Below are 22463 nucleotides of genomic sequence, written 5' to 3' on the forward strand. Positions count from 1 at the left end.
AAAAGGTCAACATTTATTGAAGTTGGAGGAGACTGTCAGACCTTGGGTGCACTGGTCCTGGAGAGGAAAGAAAGCTAAGGCACACTGGTGGTCTATTAAGTATAGAAAGAAATTTGTTTGTTTCCTACTTCAGAGACTTGCTAGTTTAGTTCAGTAGTGTTTTGTGACCTGTGGCTGCTTGAGCAAATAGTTGGATATGCTTCTAAGGTAGAGGTGGACAAGAATGCGTGAAATGTCAAGTGAAATGTACAACCACTGGAAATAAACAGGTTCTACAAAATTGAGTTGTAAAGAACAGTATGTGCCAGTTTGGACTGACAAAAGATGCTGCTAGTGGTAGCTGCCCAAAAAGACACCAGAAGAGCTTCTTACTTTAAAGAGCTAGGGAGAAATAACTGTGTCTTTCCAGCAGTCTGTGAGAACCTGGCACAGAATGCTAATTTCACATCGCAAATCACCACAGAATCTAAAAGGGTAAAGATGGGCAGCATTAAATGCTTGCTGAGAGGAACCTAAGCACCTGGAAAACACAATGTGAAAGTTGCCAAAGACGCATATGGTGCCTAAAGTATTTGGTAGGCAGACGCATACAGATTGTCTTTTATCATAAACTGCTATAATTACAAAAGGTTTAGCAATATACCTCTGTAATCTGCAATAATACTGCATTAGAACCTCAAGAAAAAGTGAAAGGCGACATGCATATAAAGTTGTGGAAAGGTGCATGTTGTTTATAATTTTAGAAAGGTATATTGTACTGTGTACCACTGCTGTATCATAGTTGGGGAACTGTTTGCTATTTTAAAACTTAAGCTTCTGAAAGGTACTTAGTAACATATAAGATATATGCTTACCTTTCACCGTATATCTGACATATACAGTGAAAGGTAGGGATAAAAAAACATAGTTTAATACACTGCCTCAGCTTATGCTGAGATATCCTGTTCTGCATATGTCATGTATCAGAAAATTCACTGGGGAGGAAAGGTGTAAAGCCTTAGTCACTGTGAAAGCAAAATTTCAGTGAGCCTAATGTTCAAGTTAGGGAGGAAGATTGCTTCAGAGACTTGCTAATCTGCAAGAATTCTTAAAGCGCTCCCACAGGCCATCACAACTTTTTAATATATTTTGAAACTCTGGTGACAGCAAAATGGTAATACCCGCTTTTCAGAAAAAGTACTACATTGTTGTTACAAACAATTCAGGCAACTTTAATGATCTTAATTTTTACTGCAGCAACAAACAAGTCTTTGGAACAAATCTTGAAGAAAGAAATGATAAGGTATAACTGGGTATATGATAAAAGGGTAAAGGAATACAAAACAGAATGCATCATGTTTTTAGCAAATACCAATGAAGTCATATTGTTAACTTCTTACGTACAGCTGTTTTCTAGACAATGCAAGTGTGGTAGGAAGGAATTAATCTGGATTTTCATACAAAATGGCAAGACTGCAAATCACTTGCCTGAAGAATAACATTACTGGTAATTTTGATAAAGTACTGTCATATTGCTTCACTGCCACCAAAGACAAACAGCTTTGCTTTGGCCAACTTCAACCTAGTGTTGTGACAGGTAGGCTTGGTCAGGCTGTGGAAGTTTATTGCATGATTAACAAAAGACTAGAGCTGGATCCTCGCCTTTGTCCTGACCACAGCATTTTGTAGGACTTGACATTTTCATTAGCAAGTAAAATTTTCAGTAAACTTTTGTCTTTCTGTATTATAACAAAAATTTCAAAATTGGGAACTGGACTGGCATCACGAGCTTGTTCATGAGGACCGTTTTTCCTTGATTGCTTCAGCCCTTTCTATAATTTCTGCAGATATGGCATTTGTTTAAGTAATCTTTTAACAGTCCACTGGGGGCTACGCTGAAATTGGTGGTGTTGCTGTGTCTCATAGCCAGCACAAGTGGAGTGGCTTGGTTCAATCAAGAAAAAGCGAGACATCTTTTTTTGAAAACTGTTCATAACATCTTTTTTAGGGTGGCTTTTTACTTGATTAAATCTTGGATCTTTCCTTGTCATCTTTTTTTTCGAAGAATACCATTTTAAGTTTTGCCAGACCTCCACTTTTTCTCCACCAGGGCATTCCTGGAAGAATTTCAAGGGCATTTGTATGAGGTTCCACTTTTGCCCTGCACATACTGTCTTAGTTCATCTGTTTAGACCCTTTCTGCTTTTCACTTCCAGGTTTAAAATGATACATGGTTTCTGTTGCTACCGTGCATGTGAACAGAACCAGGAAATCTTGAGACAGAATATCAGAGAAGAAAGGACAGCCCTCTTGGGCATTTCCACACATTCCTAACTTCAGCAATGTTCTAAATACTAAAATATGAGATATATTTATATATAAAGAATAAATTAAGGTAATATGCATTACATATATTATGCAATATAAAAAAAATCGATATAATATCTCTGTGGTTTTTTTCTCTAAGAAACACATGCTTGTGTACAAGTGGTGAATGCAGATATTAGTTATTGCACTGATAATAATAAGAAAAGGAAATAGCTTTATGATGGACTTATAACAATTTGTACCGTAACCCTAGACTCTGGCAAGTTTTGCAATTTTTAAGGTTTATGTTACCTGGAAATTAGACTTAGGACATACTTTATTTTGTGTCTAGTTATATGTAAGGATTAGGGGGGTTTTGTTCTTCTTTTTGTTATGAAACCATATTGTGTGTACAGGCCTGTGCTTGGTGGGATTTCCATGTTTTATGTAACCAGGCTGTGAGAGAACTGTCACATGGTTTCTGGAAAGAATCTGTCAATGAAAGTTCAATCCCTTTAAAAAAAACCCAAACATACTGTAAATGAAACAGCAAAACCAACCTTGTAGGTTGAGGGATCTGGATCAGTTTCCCAGCCTAAATCAGCAGAGGATTAAAAACTCTGCAATGAAAAAGAACAATAAATGAAATCTCTAATCCTGGAACACTGGGCATAATCTTCAAGGTCAGTCTTCAGGCAATCAAGAGATTGAATTAATTTGTAAAGTTTTCATTGTGAATGTATACTTAATATGCTTTTATGCAGGACTTGGTTTTGTTATTTGAAGAGAAGAAGAGATGGCTAGAAGACCAATTTCCAGTTTGTTTTCATTCCCCAGATTCCACATGCACATTTGAAAACCTCTTTTTTCTCAGCAGTTACGTGTTGCAATTATGTCTAGGTTGACTGGTATAGGTTAGCTGAAAAACTTGGAATTTGAAAATATTATGAAAAAAAAATGAATATAGTAAAGAAATTTAATACAATTTATTCTTGAAGTGTTAGTTTTATATGTGAAATATAAGTCACTCAGTGCTTTGTATATTCAAGACCAAGGAATGCAGTATACATTAAACAGCAGAAAGGTGAAAAATACAGTGTGATCTATTTTCCCTTAGGAAATGATTCAGCAAGCTTTTGCTGTGTAGTTTGGGGGAATATGATGAATGAGTAAAACTTCTGCTGCAAGTATTTAAAAAATCATATGTAATTGTAATTACTAGCTCACCTACAAATATGGAAATCTTGGCAATATCTCAGTCTCTTGGATACGTTTGTCTTTTTCCAGCGTTTGGGAAACTTTTGGTGCTTCATGGGTCACATGCTTTGCCAGATACTTAGCTGTGACCTTGATGTCAGTATACGTAGAAAAGGAGACAGAAAATAATTTGAGGCAAGACATGGAGGTAGTTGATTCACCTTCCGTGGAGGTGTTTAAGGCACGGGTGGACAAGGTGCTAAGGGGCATGGTTCAGTGTTTGATAGGAATGGTTGGACTCGATGATCTGGTGGGCCTCTTCCAACCTGGTTATTCTATGATTCTATGATGTAGTCATATTTGAGGTGGCAGGTATTCGTAACTTTGGAACATTGTAAAAATCAGCTTTTCTTTTCCCTTATTTTCTCTCACTTTTTAAAAAATTTATAGAGTTGTGTTTGTATTTGGAATCCTTTGTAAGTGAAAAACCACAAGACTGCAATTGTCTCATTATATTATGTGAGGCTAGCAGAAAATGTATTCTAAATGGAAATTCACCATTTTGTCCATATCTTCTTCCTTCTCCCTTTTATCCTGTGCTATCTGTCCAAACTAGAGCAAAGCCTACGGTACTCTTGTCTTCAAAGCTTATGCTCTTTGCTGTGTGAGCATTTCTGTTCTCACTAAAGTGGGAAAAGAAAGAAAACTGGGGAAAAGAAGGAAAGCTGATTTGAGCTTTTGAAGATGTAAGCAGGACTTGCATGACTCAAGTTAACCCCTGATGTGACTCCGAATACAACGTTCAGAACTGATTTTATACCGAAGCAGTTCACTCTGTGGTAGGAAAAATTAAAATAGAAAGTCTGTGTCCTGTCTGTATAGTTTAAAATGTGTGGCTGCAGCTGCTGTTCTGATGGTCAGAGTGTGATGTAGTGGTCTGATTTTTTAAAAGGGAGAATCACGGGAGACTGGCAGAAGGGGTAGATCTTGGAGTATAGATGGTTTTTATCGTTAGTCTTAAGTTCTGCTCACTGACAGCTGTGCTCCCGAACTTTTGCAAATGAAGTGTAAGGAGGATAGAAGGCACATCTTTAAGGATAAATGTAAGGTTGTAACAGCACAATCCTCAATGGAACATTACTGTAAGCTTTGCTCTAGTGCAGTGCCTCAGTGCTTGCACTTGTGTTTTTCGTTGACTGTCACTACTGTAGTTTTCTCCTGTATCTTGCTTCCATTCATACTTCTCCTTCCCCTCAATAATTAAGCAAATGCAAAGCCAACAACGTGCTCATGATATTACTAGATCTTAAGGGTTTTTTCACTCATATTGTAGCTCTCTGAAAGTTTGGTCTTCTAAGCGCATTGGACAGAAGAAGAGCTAGAATGTGAATTTATTGAGTTAGGATTTAACCTGTATTTCTCTGTGGACAGTTCTCAACATGCTGGCAACATTCAGTGATTCCATACATTCTGTGTAAGGTAGACATGCACTTTGGAAGAGTGTAGATTCTTATTTTTAGTGTCTGCTTGAGGAGAAAAAAGGTTGCCATGGAATATAAGGTAATTGTAATAGAAAGACCAAATGTGCTTCCTTCTAAAATAGATAATGACTCCATCCAAAGTGACTCACAGTCAAGGTCATGACAGACAAGATGGTTCAGAATATCGGTACTGACACACAAGGTATGTAGCAATTGCTGCTGTATGAAAGGAGTAATAACACTTACACACACACACACCTCTTCAGGCCCAGGCAGAATCTGCGGCTGTGTCAGGCCGGTATTGAGTGGGATTATTATACAAAATTGTCATATGCATATTAAATAATATGTATATAATTGTTAATAACAAAACATTGTAAAATATTATATGAAATAGTATGTTTAGAATCATTTTTGATGGAGCTAGGCTTCCTTTCTTCCTCCACCTTGCATTTGAGTAAATCTGGTTGCAGTAAATCTAAAGTTGACAATGATCATTCAAGAATACAACTACCTTTTTTTTTTTTTTTTGAAAAAGAGAGAGAGCATGAATGGAAACCATACTGGGACTTATGATTTTTTTATTCTGTACTGAATAGCTTAAATGTTCTACAGAGCTGGTTTTGATGAACAGTGTTAAGCAAGTCTTGTTTGTAGGCATGGGATGAAAGCCTGTAAGGTCATACAGGAGGTGACTAGATAGTGATGTTTTATCTTCATGGGAATGGGAGGAACCAGAGAATGACATGGACATGGAAAGCATCGAATCTGGATGCTGAGCCATGGCACCATGGCAGCAAAAGTATCACAAAATTTCCATGGAAGGCCAGAGTACCTGGTACTTACAAACTTAATTTCATGTCCCCATTCTTTTAGTTAATTAATTGTGTAAGAAAAGGCTTTTTATCTCTTACTTAGATTTAATAAGTCATTCTAAGTTCCTAAAAAGTAACTTATGAATTTAAAGTCATCCAATGTGCTGAAAAGTTTTTGACAAGGTCCTCAGAACGTTGATTTGATCTAAGACTGAAGATTAACTGCAGTTTTTCTCTAGTTCAAAACTTAGTATGCCTTCCATCTCTCACCATAGGAGAAAGGTAAGAATAAGCTTCAGGAACTTAATGACCTGGGATTTCTGGGAAGAAAAGTTGCTCTACAACAGAAATCAGCTGATCATTTAATAAGTATGAAATCATTAATAATTTAGTTATTTCAGGGTATTTGCAACCATCTTCACCTATTGCAGTAATTAATGGTGTCTGAGGGAAACAGCTCTTATTGCTGCATTTTATTTATAAACCAAAGATGAAATATTGTAGCTCAAAATCTTGCAGTTGAAGTTGACTGGAATTTTGTCCATGCATTAAATATAGCTGTGATTTTGGTTTTGCTGTTTAAAAAATAGATTGAGGGATTAACATTGCACAGTCAATTTCATGCATATAGATACAAAGTCATTTTAATTGAAATTAATTCAAAGCATATGTAGAGCAGATAGTATGCTGTTAAACTGCTTCTGGTTCCAAAAAAAAAAAAGTCTGTGAATTCCAGTGTTAAAGAGGAATTTTCCTACACAAGAAAGTGACGTTCTCAAGTGTTGACACATTTTCTTTTGGTAGGGCTTATCTCCTCATTCCTCTTTAAGGGAAATAGGTATTGTCCTTTTTATAACTTTGGCTGGTTTTAATGTTTAATGGAGGGGGGAGGTGAGGTGGGTCTTACCCAGGTAAATTGCTGATTAGGTGCAAAACTTCTGTGACTTAAGTGTTCCGTGGTCTGTCCTAAATATATTGCCCAACAAGTGCTTTAAACACATAACCTATTTATTGTTGATATAGAGGGTTTTATTTTCACAGCTGATTGCTCTGAAGCTATTTCTGTATTGAACTTTTTTCAGCTTGAATTTAGTAAAATGTGTTAACTGAACTGGCAAAATTTATTTCTGTAATTCATTTTTCTGTGTCTGTCTTCAGGTCTCCATAGCAATTGTAAGGAACACAATAAGCTGTGCATAGCTTTATCTGACCATTATTACATTTGTGTTAAGAACCTTTATTTTTTTCACTCAAGATACGTTTGATTTCAAGGACATAGTATTAACACTAAAGTTTGTTTGAGTCGAATGATTTATTCTTAAGTTAAAAAGTAGAGCTAATATAATTAAATAATTTTTCCTACCCTATTTATTCCAAAACTACTAATGCAGTGGAGAGAAAGCTTCAGGTTCAGATGGACAAAATTACAAAAGTAATGCATAGTATAGTAGGAGAAATTAAGTTCATTAATGACTTCTTTTACTTATTTACTACTTCTATATTGTCTGAATGCTAAGTATGTTCAGACAATAGTTAATAAGCAGTAAACAAGGATAGTTAATAACCACCTATACAAATTAAACGTCAGAAAAAAAAATAGATATAGCAAGTATGACATTCAAAAGTCATGGATAACATTTGAATATTTAATATAACATGAAGAAATCTGTAGTTTTCCCTGCATAGTCCAATATTTCTGCGTGTGCAGAGTGTTCTTCTTCTGGTGAGATTTTTTTTGTGTGCATTTTATGTAAGTGTAAAGCATTGACTTCCCATTCACCCTTATTACTTGCAGTCTGTTGTTTGACTAGACTTCAATAACTTTCCATGTTGTTGAACTTCACTGAGTGATATAAGGTGGTACTACAGCAATATGATGTATTTTGTCCCAGAAATGATAGCAGATATGCTACCTATTGGGGCTATGTGTGCCGGTGTGATGACAGTCTTGTACTTTTATTTTTTTTCTGAAACTTGCTTATGTAGCATAACCTCAGTACTTATAGCTTGGAGCATCCATTTATTGCAGTAAGAGGGCAGTACCTAGGTTGTTTGTTTTTTTCTTTTTCAGTGCTCTTTTACAACACCACTGAACATTGGCAACTAGAACCCTGAATAAAAAAAAATACTAAAGTAAAATGACAAAAAAGAAAATAGCTCCTTATTTGGGTTTCGTTTCCATGGTTTCATACCATTGCCTTTTTCCGTGTAGAGCATTGCAAAACATTGCTGCAACTGTGGGTAAATTTTTAAAAACCAGTGCGTATCAGCCAGCAAGAAGCCTGCCTTTGCTTTATTAATGACTTTGAAGATTTAACAACCTAGCTGTATCTTTAGCTAAAAGAGGGATGTGTTGAGTAAGCAATTACGATATCATCACCTTATAGGTGGTGAAACCAAGGAACAGAGGCAAACTAATCAGCAAACATAACAAAACATGTATATCTTAGAAGTATATCCTCTGGGTTATTCCCTTGAATGCATTGTATGATGTCTAAATAAAAGCTGGGAAACTTGGACTAATAATTCAGAATTATCAGATCTTTAGATGTGGAGAGGAAAGTCTTAGGAGGAACTTCTAACATTTTAATGTATTATTTATTTCAGAATATATTGCCATATGAACTTAAAGTAATACAGAAAGCTTGGACTGAATGTCACTTACCATATCCTCTTAAGATTGCATCCAGATGTTTAAAAAAATCTTTTCAGTACATTTAAATAGCCTGGGAAATTTTATGTATTGAATAAAATCAACTCTCAAACAGAAATCTTGCATTTTTATATTAAAAAATTAGTATTAGCATTATTACTGTGGTTGTTAATATTATTGCTACTTTATATGACACTAAAATGATTTTTCAAGACAGTATATTTTTTCTGGAAAACACCTTTGGTTTCTTGTCAGTGGCTGGAAAAAATGGGCTATAGAAACTGATTCATGTACAAATTGTATTCACAGCTAGTTCATACTGAAACATAAAATTAACTTTATTACTCTGTCTTTTCTCTTCTAATAGATCTATTTCATAACTTTATTTATATCCTATAAGTCTGAACTTTGGCATCTTTAGACATTTTAGATCTTAAGCAATTTAATATTCCTACAATACAGATTGTGTTGTGTAAAGCTAAGTTTTGTAGTCTCTTTCTGGTTAACTGCACACGGCACAAAGGTCTTCCAAACCTGTAACGTTGTCTCCTGTAATATACTTTATAACATATGCCCTCCCCTCATGCTCTGTTGATATAACAGAGAGAATGCTTTGATCATGAAATACACCCCTGTAATAGGAACAAGGCTCTTTTCACACTTCAAAAGTTTTACTTCTCTGAATTGCGCCTTATGGCACTACTTTTAACTTTGGAGCACTCTTAATTCTCCTGAACTGTATTAAATACAATTTAAAATAGAACAAGTTATCAGGGATTTTTGTTGGGGTTTGTTTTGGGTGTTTTTTTTTTTGGGGGGGGGGGGGGGGAATTTCTCCAAAAAAACCCTGGAGCATAATCTTTTAGAGACTATAGTCATTTTATAATTAAAAAAAACCCAAGGTCTCGTTCCAATAGTTGTGAGACTTGATTCTATATTAAATGTGTGTAACGCTTTTAGAAAAAGTTACTTCATTTCTTAGTAATGTTTTTGTTTTCCTATCAGGGCAACTGTAAAATATAAATACATAGGAAATTGATGCTACAGTAGCATCCCATGGCTTTTATTCCTACTTTGTAATGCATCTAACACAACGTATATTTTCTTGAATAATTAATCAGGCTATAGAGCAATTCATATTATTATCTAGAAATATTTCATAGTAAAGACTTACTTTTCTCAAGAATTATTTTTATTTATTTCATGTTTTTACTTCTAGTAGTTTACATTTTCAATATATATTAAAATGCATTGATCTTTGTGTCCTGTAGATAGCCACAAATTCTTATTGATCTGTGTCATCACCTTGGCAGGAAGAACTCTGCTGGAAAAGCTCTTTAGCCAGCAGGAAAATGCACCACAAGAAGAAGCAGAAAAACTGTGTTCTCGCATTATTGCAATGGGTCTTTTGCTTCCATTCACTGACTGCTTCAGAGAACCATGTAATCAGAGTGCCCAGCAAAGCACACCTACGTTTGATGTAAGTACTGCAAAAGCTACCTTTTGTCTGTTTTGCTGAGAGAATGATTTATCAATGGTTTATCAGTTGTTAGAGTGTTCTGTTAGTCCTTTTAATGAAAATTGTCCTAATGAGTCTGGTCAGCTATTTCTCTGAGCTCAGGTGTGTTCACTTTTGTATCCAGTTGAGCATAAGTTTTAAGAGATTCTCCCATAACTTGATTTCCTTTTTTTTTAAATTGTATTTTCATGTTCTATACTGTTATTTCATTAAGTCATCTTCTTTGAATTGAAGCACTCTATAGAACTATCAACATCTCAATCCAATGGCTACTTCACCAAAAATATAAATCAAAGGAACAGAAGAAAGCAGCGTGTCACAAAACTTTACAGGATCCAAATGGGATGCCTATGCTAGATATTTTTTTCACACTGAAAAGACTTTTGATACACAATAATATAGGGATTAATGCAAATTTGCTGACATTTATGTACTGTGTTACCTGTGCCTTTGGGCTATCTGTCCAGAGTGCTATTATTGGTCGTGTTTGCATACCATTACAAAACTGTGGTGTAGACATAATGTAACATACTTCTCCTTCCTCTTGGATAATGAATTCAACATCAGGATGGCTTTCTCTTATTTGACATTGTACACCCTATGAAATTTGGCAGTGAATTTACTTTTATGATCCCTCCCATTATGATTTATTTTTTTATTTGATGCTTCTGTATACTGGTTTCTGTGATTGAGGATAATCACAATTTTTGTCTTCAGTAATTAAATTCTAGCTAATGTACAAATAATAACTAATCTACTCAATACCTTACTGGTATAGCTATGATCGTCCCTACTCTATGCATTAAGCTGAAAATTGGTTAGAAATACGCAAAAAAATATTGAACATAGATACAGTAGAGAACATGAGTCTTTTAAAGTCTTTAAATCATTCTCACCTTTCCTGAAGAATAGTTCAATGCAACTGGTGAAGGAAAATGTATAAAATTAATTTGCCCAATGAAGTCTTAAAACAAACAAGATTTCCTAGATAACATGGCTTATCTAAAAAAATCATTCTGTTATCCCTCCAGCAACATTCAACCTTTATGTTTTAGGGTTTGTTTTTTTTTTTTTAATAAAAAATGTTTTAAACATTTTCAAACTGGTTTTAGAAAATAATTAAAAATGGACTGTGACTATAAAACTGAGGTTATTCAGGCAACTTAATATCACACACCATTTGAAAGTGTTTGTGGTTAAATATACTGAATAAAGTTACTGGAAAAGACACATCTTTTTTGTTTTTCAGGTTGTTTAAAACAGTCTGCTGATGTTTTTAAATTCTGCCATTTTGATCATATATTCATCTATTTCTTTCCCTTTGGAATATTGAATACAATATTCTTTTAAAAAAGGTTTCTCCTCACTTATAAACAGATTTTATCATGTTAAAAGTTTTATCAGTTAAAAGAGGCTCTTTTGTTAACAGGTATACCATGCTTTGTCAGAATAAGAGAATTATTCTAGTTATCTTTCATTGGCTGCATCCAACTGGGTGGGCTTTCTGTGCAAAGAAATAGTAGCCTAGCCTAATGCCTTGTGAACAAAGTCCACAATTTAAGATGTAGCTGGCTTAGCTGTGATCTTTACTTGAACTGGACTATCAATAATCCACAAATGTTCTGTTACTGTTTTTCTATATGTGTCCCATAAATAAAGCTCTTGTAGAGCAATGTCAGAAATAGTGTAAGACCCTATGTATGCATATGCAACTAGTAGTTCATCCTTCTTCAAAGGAGTGTGCTTCTGTCTTGAATGCTAGAATGCCAACTACTGAATTTAATATGGTACAAAGGTGAGAGCCACTGTCAAGTTTGGGAACATGTTTCTGCTTCAGTCTTGGTGACCACAGTATGGGATTGCCTTCCTGTTCATTCATTTCTTGCCCTACAAGAAGGAAAGTGTTTAGATCTTGTAGTACAAACTCTAGTGACTGAGAACTTCAAAATTGGTCTTCTAGCTGATTTTCCTTCTTCAAGTGAGTAAATAAAATATCTTGCAGAAAATGAATACTATGTATAGAAACGAAACAATGAACAATTAATGTGAAAAATCTTAGGGTGATGCTGTGTATCTCTAACTTAAAGTTTGTTTAAGATCTGTGACTCATGTCCCCTCTTGCAACTCTCACCATGTTGTACTTATTTAGATTTTCTATTTTTCTGATTCATTGGAACAGGACTGTAATGTTGCTCTAACCATTGATTTCAGAGACAGGGGAATTAGACTAGCCTTAAGTAAGACTTGAATTTCACCCATATAGAATTAGAAGATACATCATCTTTGACCCTTCTCCAAAATTGGGAGCACAGCCAGTTCCATAGTCTTCCTTCATCTGTGTTCATTAGATGTGCTTCCAGTTCCATCCTGGGTTGCCTCCAGTTTGGCTGGTGTCTTTTTCACTAGGCTCAAACTGCTGTGAACAAAGCTTCAGTAACCCTGTTCACCTCTAGCCAGGTTTTTCTGCTACTTCGTTGTCCTTCTTTCCTGCTACATCCAGCTCCCCTGATTGCTTATTCCTTAATGTTACTAATTTGGCTGTTTTATTTTTGTCTTAGTCTGGTTCTTATAAAGTCTCTTAGCTCACTCTTTTAGCATGTTTCTTTATAGAATTGCCAACATTTTTCCTCTGAAATTCTTCCTTGAATCCTTGTTTTTCTACTTTTGCAACTGATCCCATGTATTTCTGAGCTTTAACTTACTATTTTTTTTATGTTAAATAAAATCCTTTATTCCTCTTTTACTTAAGTGTGGTCCCAGAGAATTTGTTTTCTGAAGATGTTAGATTAAAGTTTATTAAAATAGTTCAGTAAGTTTTGTTCACTCCATGATCTATTGCTTATGGCTTGACATGAATATAAACAGATTACTTCTAAGTCCTATTCTCTTGCTCTGATCTCCTTTTCTGGATATCCTCCAGTGAATTTAATTTAACATTGCTAATGCTGAATGCTCTGCTGTCTTGAAATGTTTGTAATTGCCCACTCTGATAATCACAGAATCACAGAATAGCCAGGTTGGAAGAGACCCTCCAGATCATCGAGTCCAACCGTTCCTACCAAACACTAAACCATATCCCTCAGCACCTCATCCACCCGTGCCTTAAACACCTCCAGGGAAGGTGACTCAACCACCTCCCTGGGCAGCCTGTTCCAGTGCCCAATGACCCTTTCTGTAAAGAATTTTTTCCTAACGTCTAGCTTATGTCTGGTGGTCACCTCTAGTTCTCAGTCTTACAACTGTGTATCCAAATCTTGAGTGTTTTCTCAGTAACACACAAGAAATCTGTTTCACTTTTTTTTTCCTTCTTTCTCCCAAGAATTCCCAGGCTTCAGTGTGGGCTTCTGCCTCACCCTATTAAATAATTGTACAGCATCTCTATTACTTTTCTCATTGGATCCTATGTTTTTCTTTTCCATACTCTCTGACTGTAATTAGGCAATGCATTAAGACTAAAGGCCACTTTCACATTGTAATGGCTCCTGGAAACCAGTATAAGTTAAACACTTAGCACTTGTATTTCTGGTGTAGGTTACAGTTTGCAGCTGTGATGCTTACTCTTTTTTTAGTATATGGCAAACATGAAGACAAACACATACCCAAAGAAAGCGTAAATTTTCAGAGAACTAGCAACATCTATGCTGAGGATGGTATCCAGTTTTCAGAGGTTTATAACTTGGTCAGATTTGGGGTAGATTTTAATGATGGTTAGAAGCAGCATGTTCCTGAGGTATCTCAGACATTTTTGTCAAATTTCAAGTTATAGTTTAAAGGATAAAAACTTTAAAACTGCTGATAGAATTTATGAGGAAACTTTCATATTCTATCTTGACCCATTTTATCAATTATTTCTTTCAAAACAGATTGTGGCAGATGCCCAGAATAACAGATTAATCTGAAAAAGGAAAGTTGAACAAAGCTTTAAAAGTAACAGAAGTAGACAGGGTCGGAATTTTTAAGATGCTTGCTGTTGAGAAGTAGTGGAAACTTTTGCTATTACTCTTCCTACCTACTCTTCTTATACTGTAAAGAATATTTTAAAGAGTAAGTAAACGCAAAGTGGCAGATTCACTATCTAGAAATATGATGCCCCTTTTTGCTAATTTTCCATCTCCTGGAGAGACTGCTAAATATTGCCTCGAAGATGTCATAACTTCTTTCTTGTCAGGCTATTTTTACAGCCTTTCATTCTTCTGCTAGCATTTTATAAAAGAAAAAAAGAGTGTTTAAAAATATTTTTTTAAAAATATTTTTTTAAAAATGGCCAAGAGAATAAATGCACAACTTAAAGATAGATTAGCCAAAGTTCATTCAAAGAATGTGCCCCAAAAAATTACTTGCCTTTTGAATAACTATTGTCTGCCTGTCTGTTATTTTTTTTCCCTTTTAACAGTTGTGACTTGTTAAAGAGGGTTTCTAAAGTTTCACATTAAAGTAAAATCTCCTCTACTTGAATGGTATCTAAGAAATTAATGCTTTGTGAAAAACTATCGGTCCAAATGACTGCGTCAAGTTATTAAATAATTGTAGTTCTGTAGTACAGGTGTAGTCCTAAGCTTTTTAGCATGTTACATTGTCATACTAAAGTAAATTAAAAACAAGGCTGATATCACTAAACAGTGCATCTTTGGCAAGAATGTAATCAAAGGAAGGTTTTGTATCCGCCTGTTGGAGGATCACAATTTTCAAAAAGCAAGGTCTCATTTCCTGCTTAGCTCTGCTGTTAATGATGTATCACAGAAGCTAGAAGATGGTTCTCTTTAGAAAGCCATCAGTATTGTGTCTAAATTGTAAACATTTGCATCAGAATTTAAACAGCTCATACACTAAAAAAAAAAGCAGCTGATATCTTCTTATCGATGGAATGCAACTCTATCTAGTTTCATTGTACTATTGAGAAATATTGACTTTACTTAGTGTTTGCATTTTATCCAGTAGCTGCAAATACTACACATTGTGATCATCTAATCCTTAGCTGTAATTTCCCGTTCCAAGTTTTCCAGCTCACACTGTGCATTCCTAAGTTATTATAATTTTTTCGCTTTCATAGCAGATTTTTTTTTCTGACAAGCTTTCCAAATAGTTTTTTGTGTTGTTTCTGAATATAAGGTTTAAATCACTGAAATTCTTAGTGAAAACTTAAATTATGTTTTTGAAAAAAAACTTTGTACTATTGTTTTGTAAGTGCGTTTTAGAAGAAAATTGAGCATACCTTTGCATCAGTGCTATACTCTTTTTTTGAGGAACTTAATCTCAATTGCACACTGAAGGGGCCAGCAACTACTTTTCTCATGCAGCACTAAACAGCAATATCTTCTTCCATATGTGTCTAAAATGCATGCTAAGCTTTCATCTCGTCTTATTCCTGGTGTCATTTTGATTGGACTAGCTCTCTTAACATCTTTTTCAGTGTTTTTATTGAATGCCATTACTGTGTTGAGTACTGCTGTTAACACCTTCTGATTTATAAAGTATTTCAGTCTATTCTATAATGAAAGAGCTAAATGGACCTCTGGAGGGTGTCTGTCTTTATTGTGTTATGATGTGATTTTATACCTAGACATATTTTTTAGTTTGATATAAGGACTGCCCCTTGTGTGATTTGCAATTAGGATGCCTGACTAGGCTGTCATTTGTTTCTGAAATAATACTTCTACAAGGAAGCAGTGTGTCAGACAGCATAAATGGGAAATGCTATAAAAATGGCTGGTTTTCTGTTATCTCCTGGCTGCCTGATGCAAATGCTTTTTAAGGAAATAAGGACACTGCTTTCTTTTTGCTGAGTAGTAGCAGATGGCGGGACTTTGCAGGTCAGCTGGAAGAAGGGTTAGCAACATGAAGGCTTTGCTTAATATTAGCTTATTTGCAATGTTTATGCCAGTTTGAAAATTAGTAGTTAAACAGATTGCAGACAGACTTCTTTCTCGGAAGTCAGAGAGCCAAAATATCAGTGATCAGTTTCCAAAGAGAAACTTTCCCAAGAATTTATTTTGGACAGGAGAACTTTTCTTCCAAACTTCAACACAAAGCTGGCAACAATGAAGCATTTCTTCAAGCATACGTTCAATGCTCAGGAACAAAATGTGTAAGACTGAACATAGTTCCATCCTACAAAATTTGTCACGGCAGTATATTGGCGGTCAGTGGTGAATAAGACTTTAAAAGTTAACAAGTGAAAATTGTGGAACAGAGCAGAGAAAACAGATTGTTAATCTGCTGTCTTAATCTTTGTTTGTCACGTTACCATGGCAGTTGAGTTAGACTAAATCAAAGCTCTTATGCCTTCTTTTCCTTTTCCATTGCCCAATCGCACTTTGTGTGACTTCGTCTTTTGCAGTGAGCAACTATAGTATTCCTGAAAATAGTAAAATGGAAACGGTTGGATGATCACTGGGCTGAATTATTTGTGTAATGCTATTTCCCTTCTTCCTTATTTTAAATTTTAATTTCATACCTTATTTTATAGTTGCTTGATCTTGTTGTGCAGTCTCTTCCTTTTTATTTCTCTCCTTTTCAGTTACTTGTGGTGATGCTACTGTATATACTTCCAGCCGAGGTATTTTATGTGTAGGATGTTGCTAAGTTTTCATGCTTCTTTTACTAGAGAACATTGCTTGCCTGCCTGTTATTCTGAAGAACTTCTTCTAGAGGCGCATATTAGATGTTAAGTTTACACCATCTGTTTAAAATTTTCAAAAGCATTCTGCTTAGAGTGAAGGTGGTGGTCACCTTGTCACCTCAAAAGATCTTTATATATTATGACTCTCTGTGTATTAGTTCACTTTCTTAAGAATGAGAGTCATAAAAATGTCTCTTTTCTAGCCTGAAATTAAGAATACAGTGAGAGTTGAATTTGTGTATGTTGCATGTCTATTTTCAAGAGGAAGCTTTTACAGTAATAATAATCACCTTTTCAAAAGGATAAGACATCACGTGGTCTAAATGTTCTTGAGATGTGTTCTTCCATGTGGAAATTCAAGTCAGGTGTGTAAAAGGCCACATCTTGAGGTTCTTCTGTTTCATAGAAGACCAACCACTGTTTCTTCTTCCAAGGAAAGTTTATTGTAAGCTCAGTAGTTCGACCTATTCAGCTATATTTGAGGAAGTTACTGGGGAACAGGAAGAATAAGAAGTTCCCCAATTTCCTTTATCCATGAGGTCTTTAACTACAGAGTTATTGATTCTGTTGGCATCTCATGTCCTTAGGCTATGATGTAGAATTCTGAGCTAAGTTTGATGGAACAAGGAAGTTTTTCCTGTTTTGTTGAGATGGTTGAAGTCACTTAATGGGAAAGAAATGTTTCTTGTTTTTTTGACACTTGAAGTGTTTTAAATGAAAGGTTGAGGCACATAATTTTCCTGAACAGGAAAAAAATCGCTCAAGTAAAATGCTCATACATCAAATTTAGTTCATGAGGATGAAGTGCTACTTCAGCCATATATTACAGTATTATGACTGACTTGCTGTTTTTCAGCCTTGGAAGACACCTATGCTCACAAGTACAGCCAAAGGTAGTACAAGCTGAAGGCCATGTTTAATTGCTGCTCTGATTTCTGTCAGTGATCAGATAGAGCTTTGTTACTGAACATTTACTCAAAAAGTAAACCACTTTCCCCATGCTTGATAGTATTGATTTCTTTCTTTTAAAAGCTGCTTAAAATAAAGCAGTCTCCTGCTGATAAGAGCATTTCAGGTAGCCTAGCTCTAATTTCTCAAACTAGAGCCTTGCTTGTTCAATTAACTGTTTATATGCTGTGCGAATATACAGTTGGCTTGCTTTCATTGTAGAGGTTGTATACTTAGTTTATCAGAAGAATTAAACTACCTAAATGGAAAAAAAAAAAATTCCTTCCAGACACTTGAAACAGTCTATATGAAAAGCTGTTACATAGATAGGTGGAACAAGCTCATCGAAGCTTTTAGACTTGAAAACACATTCTGAGTCATGGAGTCTAGACCCTGCTTATCCCAAGTACCATAAAATGTAATTCTCTATGAATTTGTCTGGTTCCATCTTGAATGCAGTTATACTACTTGTTTCTCCACTCTTCCAGCTCTTCCAATTGAAAGACTGTCCATATCCAGGCTGATTTGATGAATAGGAATCTTCTTGTTGCTACCACTCCAGGTTTACTCCTGGCCCGTTTATACCTGTTGTGGACATGCCAACTCTGCTATCCTCCTCTCTTCAGGATAACTTTGAACGTTTGTGGTTCTAGTGAAAAATTGTTCACGTTTACTATTTGAAAATAAATGCCCAGCAAGACAGGATCCAATTCCATCAATGCTTACAGCATTGACTTCCATCTTTAAAGATAAGCAGGAAAGCATATCTTTAGCTCAAGCAGTGAAGGAATATAACTGATACTTATTGTGTACTTGAAATATAACACTGTAGTACCTCAGAATGAAAATCTGTTTTTTTAAAAAAGCCATTCTTTGTGCCTACTAAATGCTAACTGGGAAGAGAGTGAGTTAAATTACAGACCTAACTCTCTGTGACTCTATTCTAAACACTAACATCTACAGTGGTAAAATGTCTATTGATTAGGTACCATAAGATCCTGCAGGCAGTTTGCCTCGCCCATGTGCTCTGCAGTTATAAGAACCAGTGGAAAGTGCTTTGTAAGGATGTGTGGAATTAAGATCTCTTCCTGACATCACATTTAGTGCACTTAGACCGCTTTGAGCTTTCAATATTCACCCAGAAATAAGTCTGAATAAATAAGGCTGGGATCATTCATTACAAGGAGGTATATACATGTATTTTCCCCAAAAGAAATTCTTTAAACACCAAATAGTGGAGTCTGAGCAAGATGAAGTGGAAATTCCAGATCTTTTCAAAGCTTGAACACGGTAAGAGTATTCACTGGCTGTACTTAGAATGATATCTAGTAAAAATTGCATCTGAAATGAAAAGATCAGAGAAGCAAATGTTGGAAGTAGAAAAAAAATCCGAGTTATTAGATATTAGTATTACAATTAATAATGATAAAAACAAATGAGGATTTTTTTATTTGGATATTTTGTTTCTTTTGCTTGAATAGTAATTCGGCATTACAGAATTTGCAGCATATGGCTTTCTTCAGAATGTTCTAATAATCATGCAAATTTTTGGCATTAGCAGATCTGGAAAAGGAGAAATGAAAAGGATTAGTATATTAACAGACAAGGAGCTGGAAACAAAAGATAAAGAGGATTAGATTCTGGAAAGTATCTTGAAAATGGAGGAATCGGGACATTTAAATGATTCATCTCTTTTTGAAGGGCACAGAAGTGGGGGCAGGGTTAATCTTTGCCCATTTTAGGTGTAGTTTATGGACTATCAACTTGATGTCTAGTTCATCAACCTTCAGACTACCTTTCTGTCATAAGAGTTTTTAATTTTTTAAGTTACGTTTATAAGTTGGCAAGTTATCTGAATGTAGCTGTTCTTAAATACCTTGTTTTTATGTTGAACACAGATAAGTTTTGGCTGAAGTCCAAGTCCCTTCAAGGCATTTTTGCATGTTTATATTTACCTCTGTAAATTTCTATTACATGATGACCATATTCCATCATCCTTCTCTATGTTAAATACTGAATGTAAAGAACCCCAAACCAAAAAATGCCACCAACAAAAAATACTGTATTTTATTCTCTCAAATAAATCTCTCATGCTGGATTAGGAGTTGGTTATGGAGTTGTGTGATGAGTTAGTTAATAACTTTCCATAGTTTATATGGTGTAAATTCTATCAACAAGAACATAGATATTTCATATTTCATCCTCATAATGTATATTACCTGTACAATAATTCTGAGACATATGATGATTTTTAATACATCTTAATTCATGTAGACTACTTCAAAAAAGTGTTGCTAAACGATTGTATTACATCTTTCAGGAACTGACATAATGAAATATCATGTCCAGGAACAGTTTAACTCTTTGTAGTCCTCCTTCATGCTATGTCAGTATTATCTACAGTTTGTCTTTTGTTATAAACCCTATATGTAATCCCACTGAAACTCAACTGTGTCTACCCAGCTGACCCTTCATGGTACTTTTTCCTCTCTGTGTTCCCTGAGCTGTGCAAGGTGGTAGAGTGGGCAAAAAAAAAAAAAAGAATTATTCTTGTTTGCCTCTGCATAACTTTTTTGAATCTTATTTTCCTCTGTGTTTTTGAGAATTGGATGGTGCAGAAATAAGATAAACAGCAAAATCCATCAGCTTTTGTTTTTCTTTACACGCTACATACAAGGATGAATCTGCCTTGTTTTTTTTATTCCCACAGTACTGGAAATTAGGCAGAAAACAAAAAATAGTTATCCTCTGAAAAACTGTGAAATTAGATGTAGGTAAAATATGAAGTTACTGAAAGAAATGCATTAATCAAAACTGTCTGGATGTTCAATCCAGTATCATAGTAATAGGGAAAGGACAGGCTTTTCAAGGAAAACAGAATTAAGGGCTATATAAAGAACCTAATGTGGTATAGTATTAGCCTTTTTTTATCCATTTGTTCTTACCTTTATGTAAGATCTGTGTATGTGGCTGGATTTTTGCCATGTTTTTCATGCCAGAAAAATCTAATGAGCTGCTTTTGGCCCAGAGTGTTTGAGGCACCCTGTGTAAACCAAAAAAAATTACTTTTTAACCAGCATTTGTCTGTTCCAAGTAAGTTGCTCTCAGTAAATTTTCATCACTCTTAACTCTTATTTAACTTACTTTAGGGCAAGTAGAAGCTAAATCATGTGGAATAGTGATTATTCCCTCAAAATGTTAAATTATTTTGTTCGCCTGTGTCTTCAGTGTTGAACATCTATGTAAATTTTTTTTATTTAAAGGTTTAATATAAAAACTAAATATGCAGCAGGACAAATATATATTACCAATGTTTTACTCTGACATTATTGTCAATGAAGTGCAATGATCCTTATCATTGTAAGAAGGTACTGCTGTGTGATATGACTGTATTTTCACCTTGTGACTGTATTTTTTTCCAACTTCGTATTGCAATATTTGCATATTTCCAGATCACTTGCTAGGATGTTTATGTAGCTGCTGCGATTCATCTCTATAGAATTTACAGTATTATAAATGTTTAATCATAAGGTGTTGCATGTTTATGCATAATGGTTTACGCATCTCAAGAATAATTACTGGAATTGCAGTTAGATAATATTTGTCTGTTGGCTTAAAACATGAGGTTGCCTTGGCTTTCATAAGACAGTCTGTACATCTTCTACTTTATTAAAGGAATCAGACTCAAAGCTGCTGGGTAATATGGATATAATCTGATTTGAGCCTAGAGATTTTGAAAACTTTTAGCTCTTGGATGCTTTTAAAAAATTTTATTCTAAAAGCAAACCCACCTTTTTAGTTGCCTTTCTATACATATGGAAATGTAAATGACAAAAATGTGGTTTCAAAGATTAAATATCTGTTCAATTTATGCTGAAATAATGATGCTTCTTTTCCTTGCTTGTGCATTTGATGTAAAAATATTACATGGAATGTGGACTGAAGTATTCATCTCTAACTGACAAATGACCCATATGTAAAAAATTACAGTCATGATAGACAGAACCTGTTATCTCTCTAAGTAAAGAAGTGGCAAAGAGTTCCTCATGCTCAAAAAATGTCCTGAATTTTATTTTAGCATCTCATTGTGCTACAAATAACTAAAAGATTAGATTTTCTATTGTTAATAGAATTCCAAAACTGAAACATTAAAATCTTTTTCATATAGATTTATGTTAAATCTTTGTCAGATGAAGAGCATACAAAAAAAGTCTGCCTTGATGTAGCAGTGGATATTTGTGTTGGAAACAAATACTTTGATATTTTGAGCTTGGCTTTCTAGATGAACTTCTCAACTTTTTTGTTTTGATAACCACAGCAAGACCAGCTTTATACTTGGGCTGCAGTTAGCCAACCCACACACTCATCAGATTACACTGAAGGAAGCTTTCCAAGGAGAATTCCATCTGTGTGGCCCCCACCCAAACCTGCAGATGAAGAACAAAGACTCAAAATAACAAAAGAAGGTATGGTTTTTGAACACAGATCAGATATACTCATAGCATGGTGGGGAGCTGCTGTCATTTAGAATCCAGTATATAAACTTAATATCTTAAATTCCAACAAATATCTGATTTTGAGTATCTTGGATTAGCATCAGAAATAATGCTAGCTGGTGTGAATCTAATAAAAAATGCTGAGAAAAAAAATGCATGCTCTTTGTTAACAACCAAGATGTACACCTGGCATCTGCTGACTGTTGGATTTTACCAGGTCCTGTGACCTTTGTTCTTTTCCAGTTTACATACCTTCAGAACCATGAAATGTGGGTACTTTTCTCTTCTTAAATATATGGAAAACTTCAGAAGCCCGATGGTGGTATACTGAAAGTTATTAGAGTGGTGTAAGGTATTCCTTTGTGGATTCAGCAGGCCCCTGCTGACAGAGAGGTAGGAAAAGTGTATCTGAAAAATAAATTGAGGTCTTGTTTGCCAAGTCAGTTTAA

General features: G+C 35.0%; 1 protein-coding gene across 1 annotated transcript in view; it reads left to right on the forward strand.

The window, feature by feature from the left end:
- FMN2 (formin 2) overlaps positions 1–22463 on the forward strand; it is a 157656-nt gene that overhangs the window by 9502 nt on the left and 125691 nt on the right. Inside the window, exons 2-3 of the mRNA XM_069850877.1 lie at positions 9746–9912; positions 21837–22037. Of these exons, the coding sequence (XP_069706978.1) occupies positions 9746–9912; positions 21837–22037 (368 nt within the window). The remainder of the gene's footprint in view (positions 1–9745; positions 9913–21836; positions 22038–22463) is intronic.

The sequence above is a fragment of the Phaenicophaeus curvirostris genome, chromosome 2 (assembly GCF_032191515.1).
Source record: "Phaenicophaeus curvirostris isolate KB17595 chromosome 2, BPBGC_Pcur_1.0, whole genome shotgun sequence".
Taxonomy (NCBI): Eukaryota; Metazoa; Chordata; class Aves; order Cuculiformes; family Cuculidae; genus Phaenicophaeus; species Phaenicophaeus curvirostris.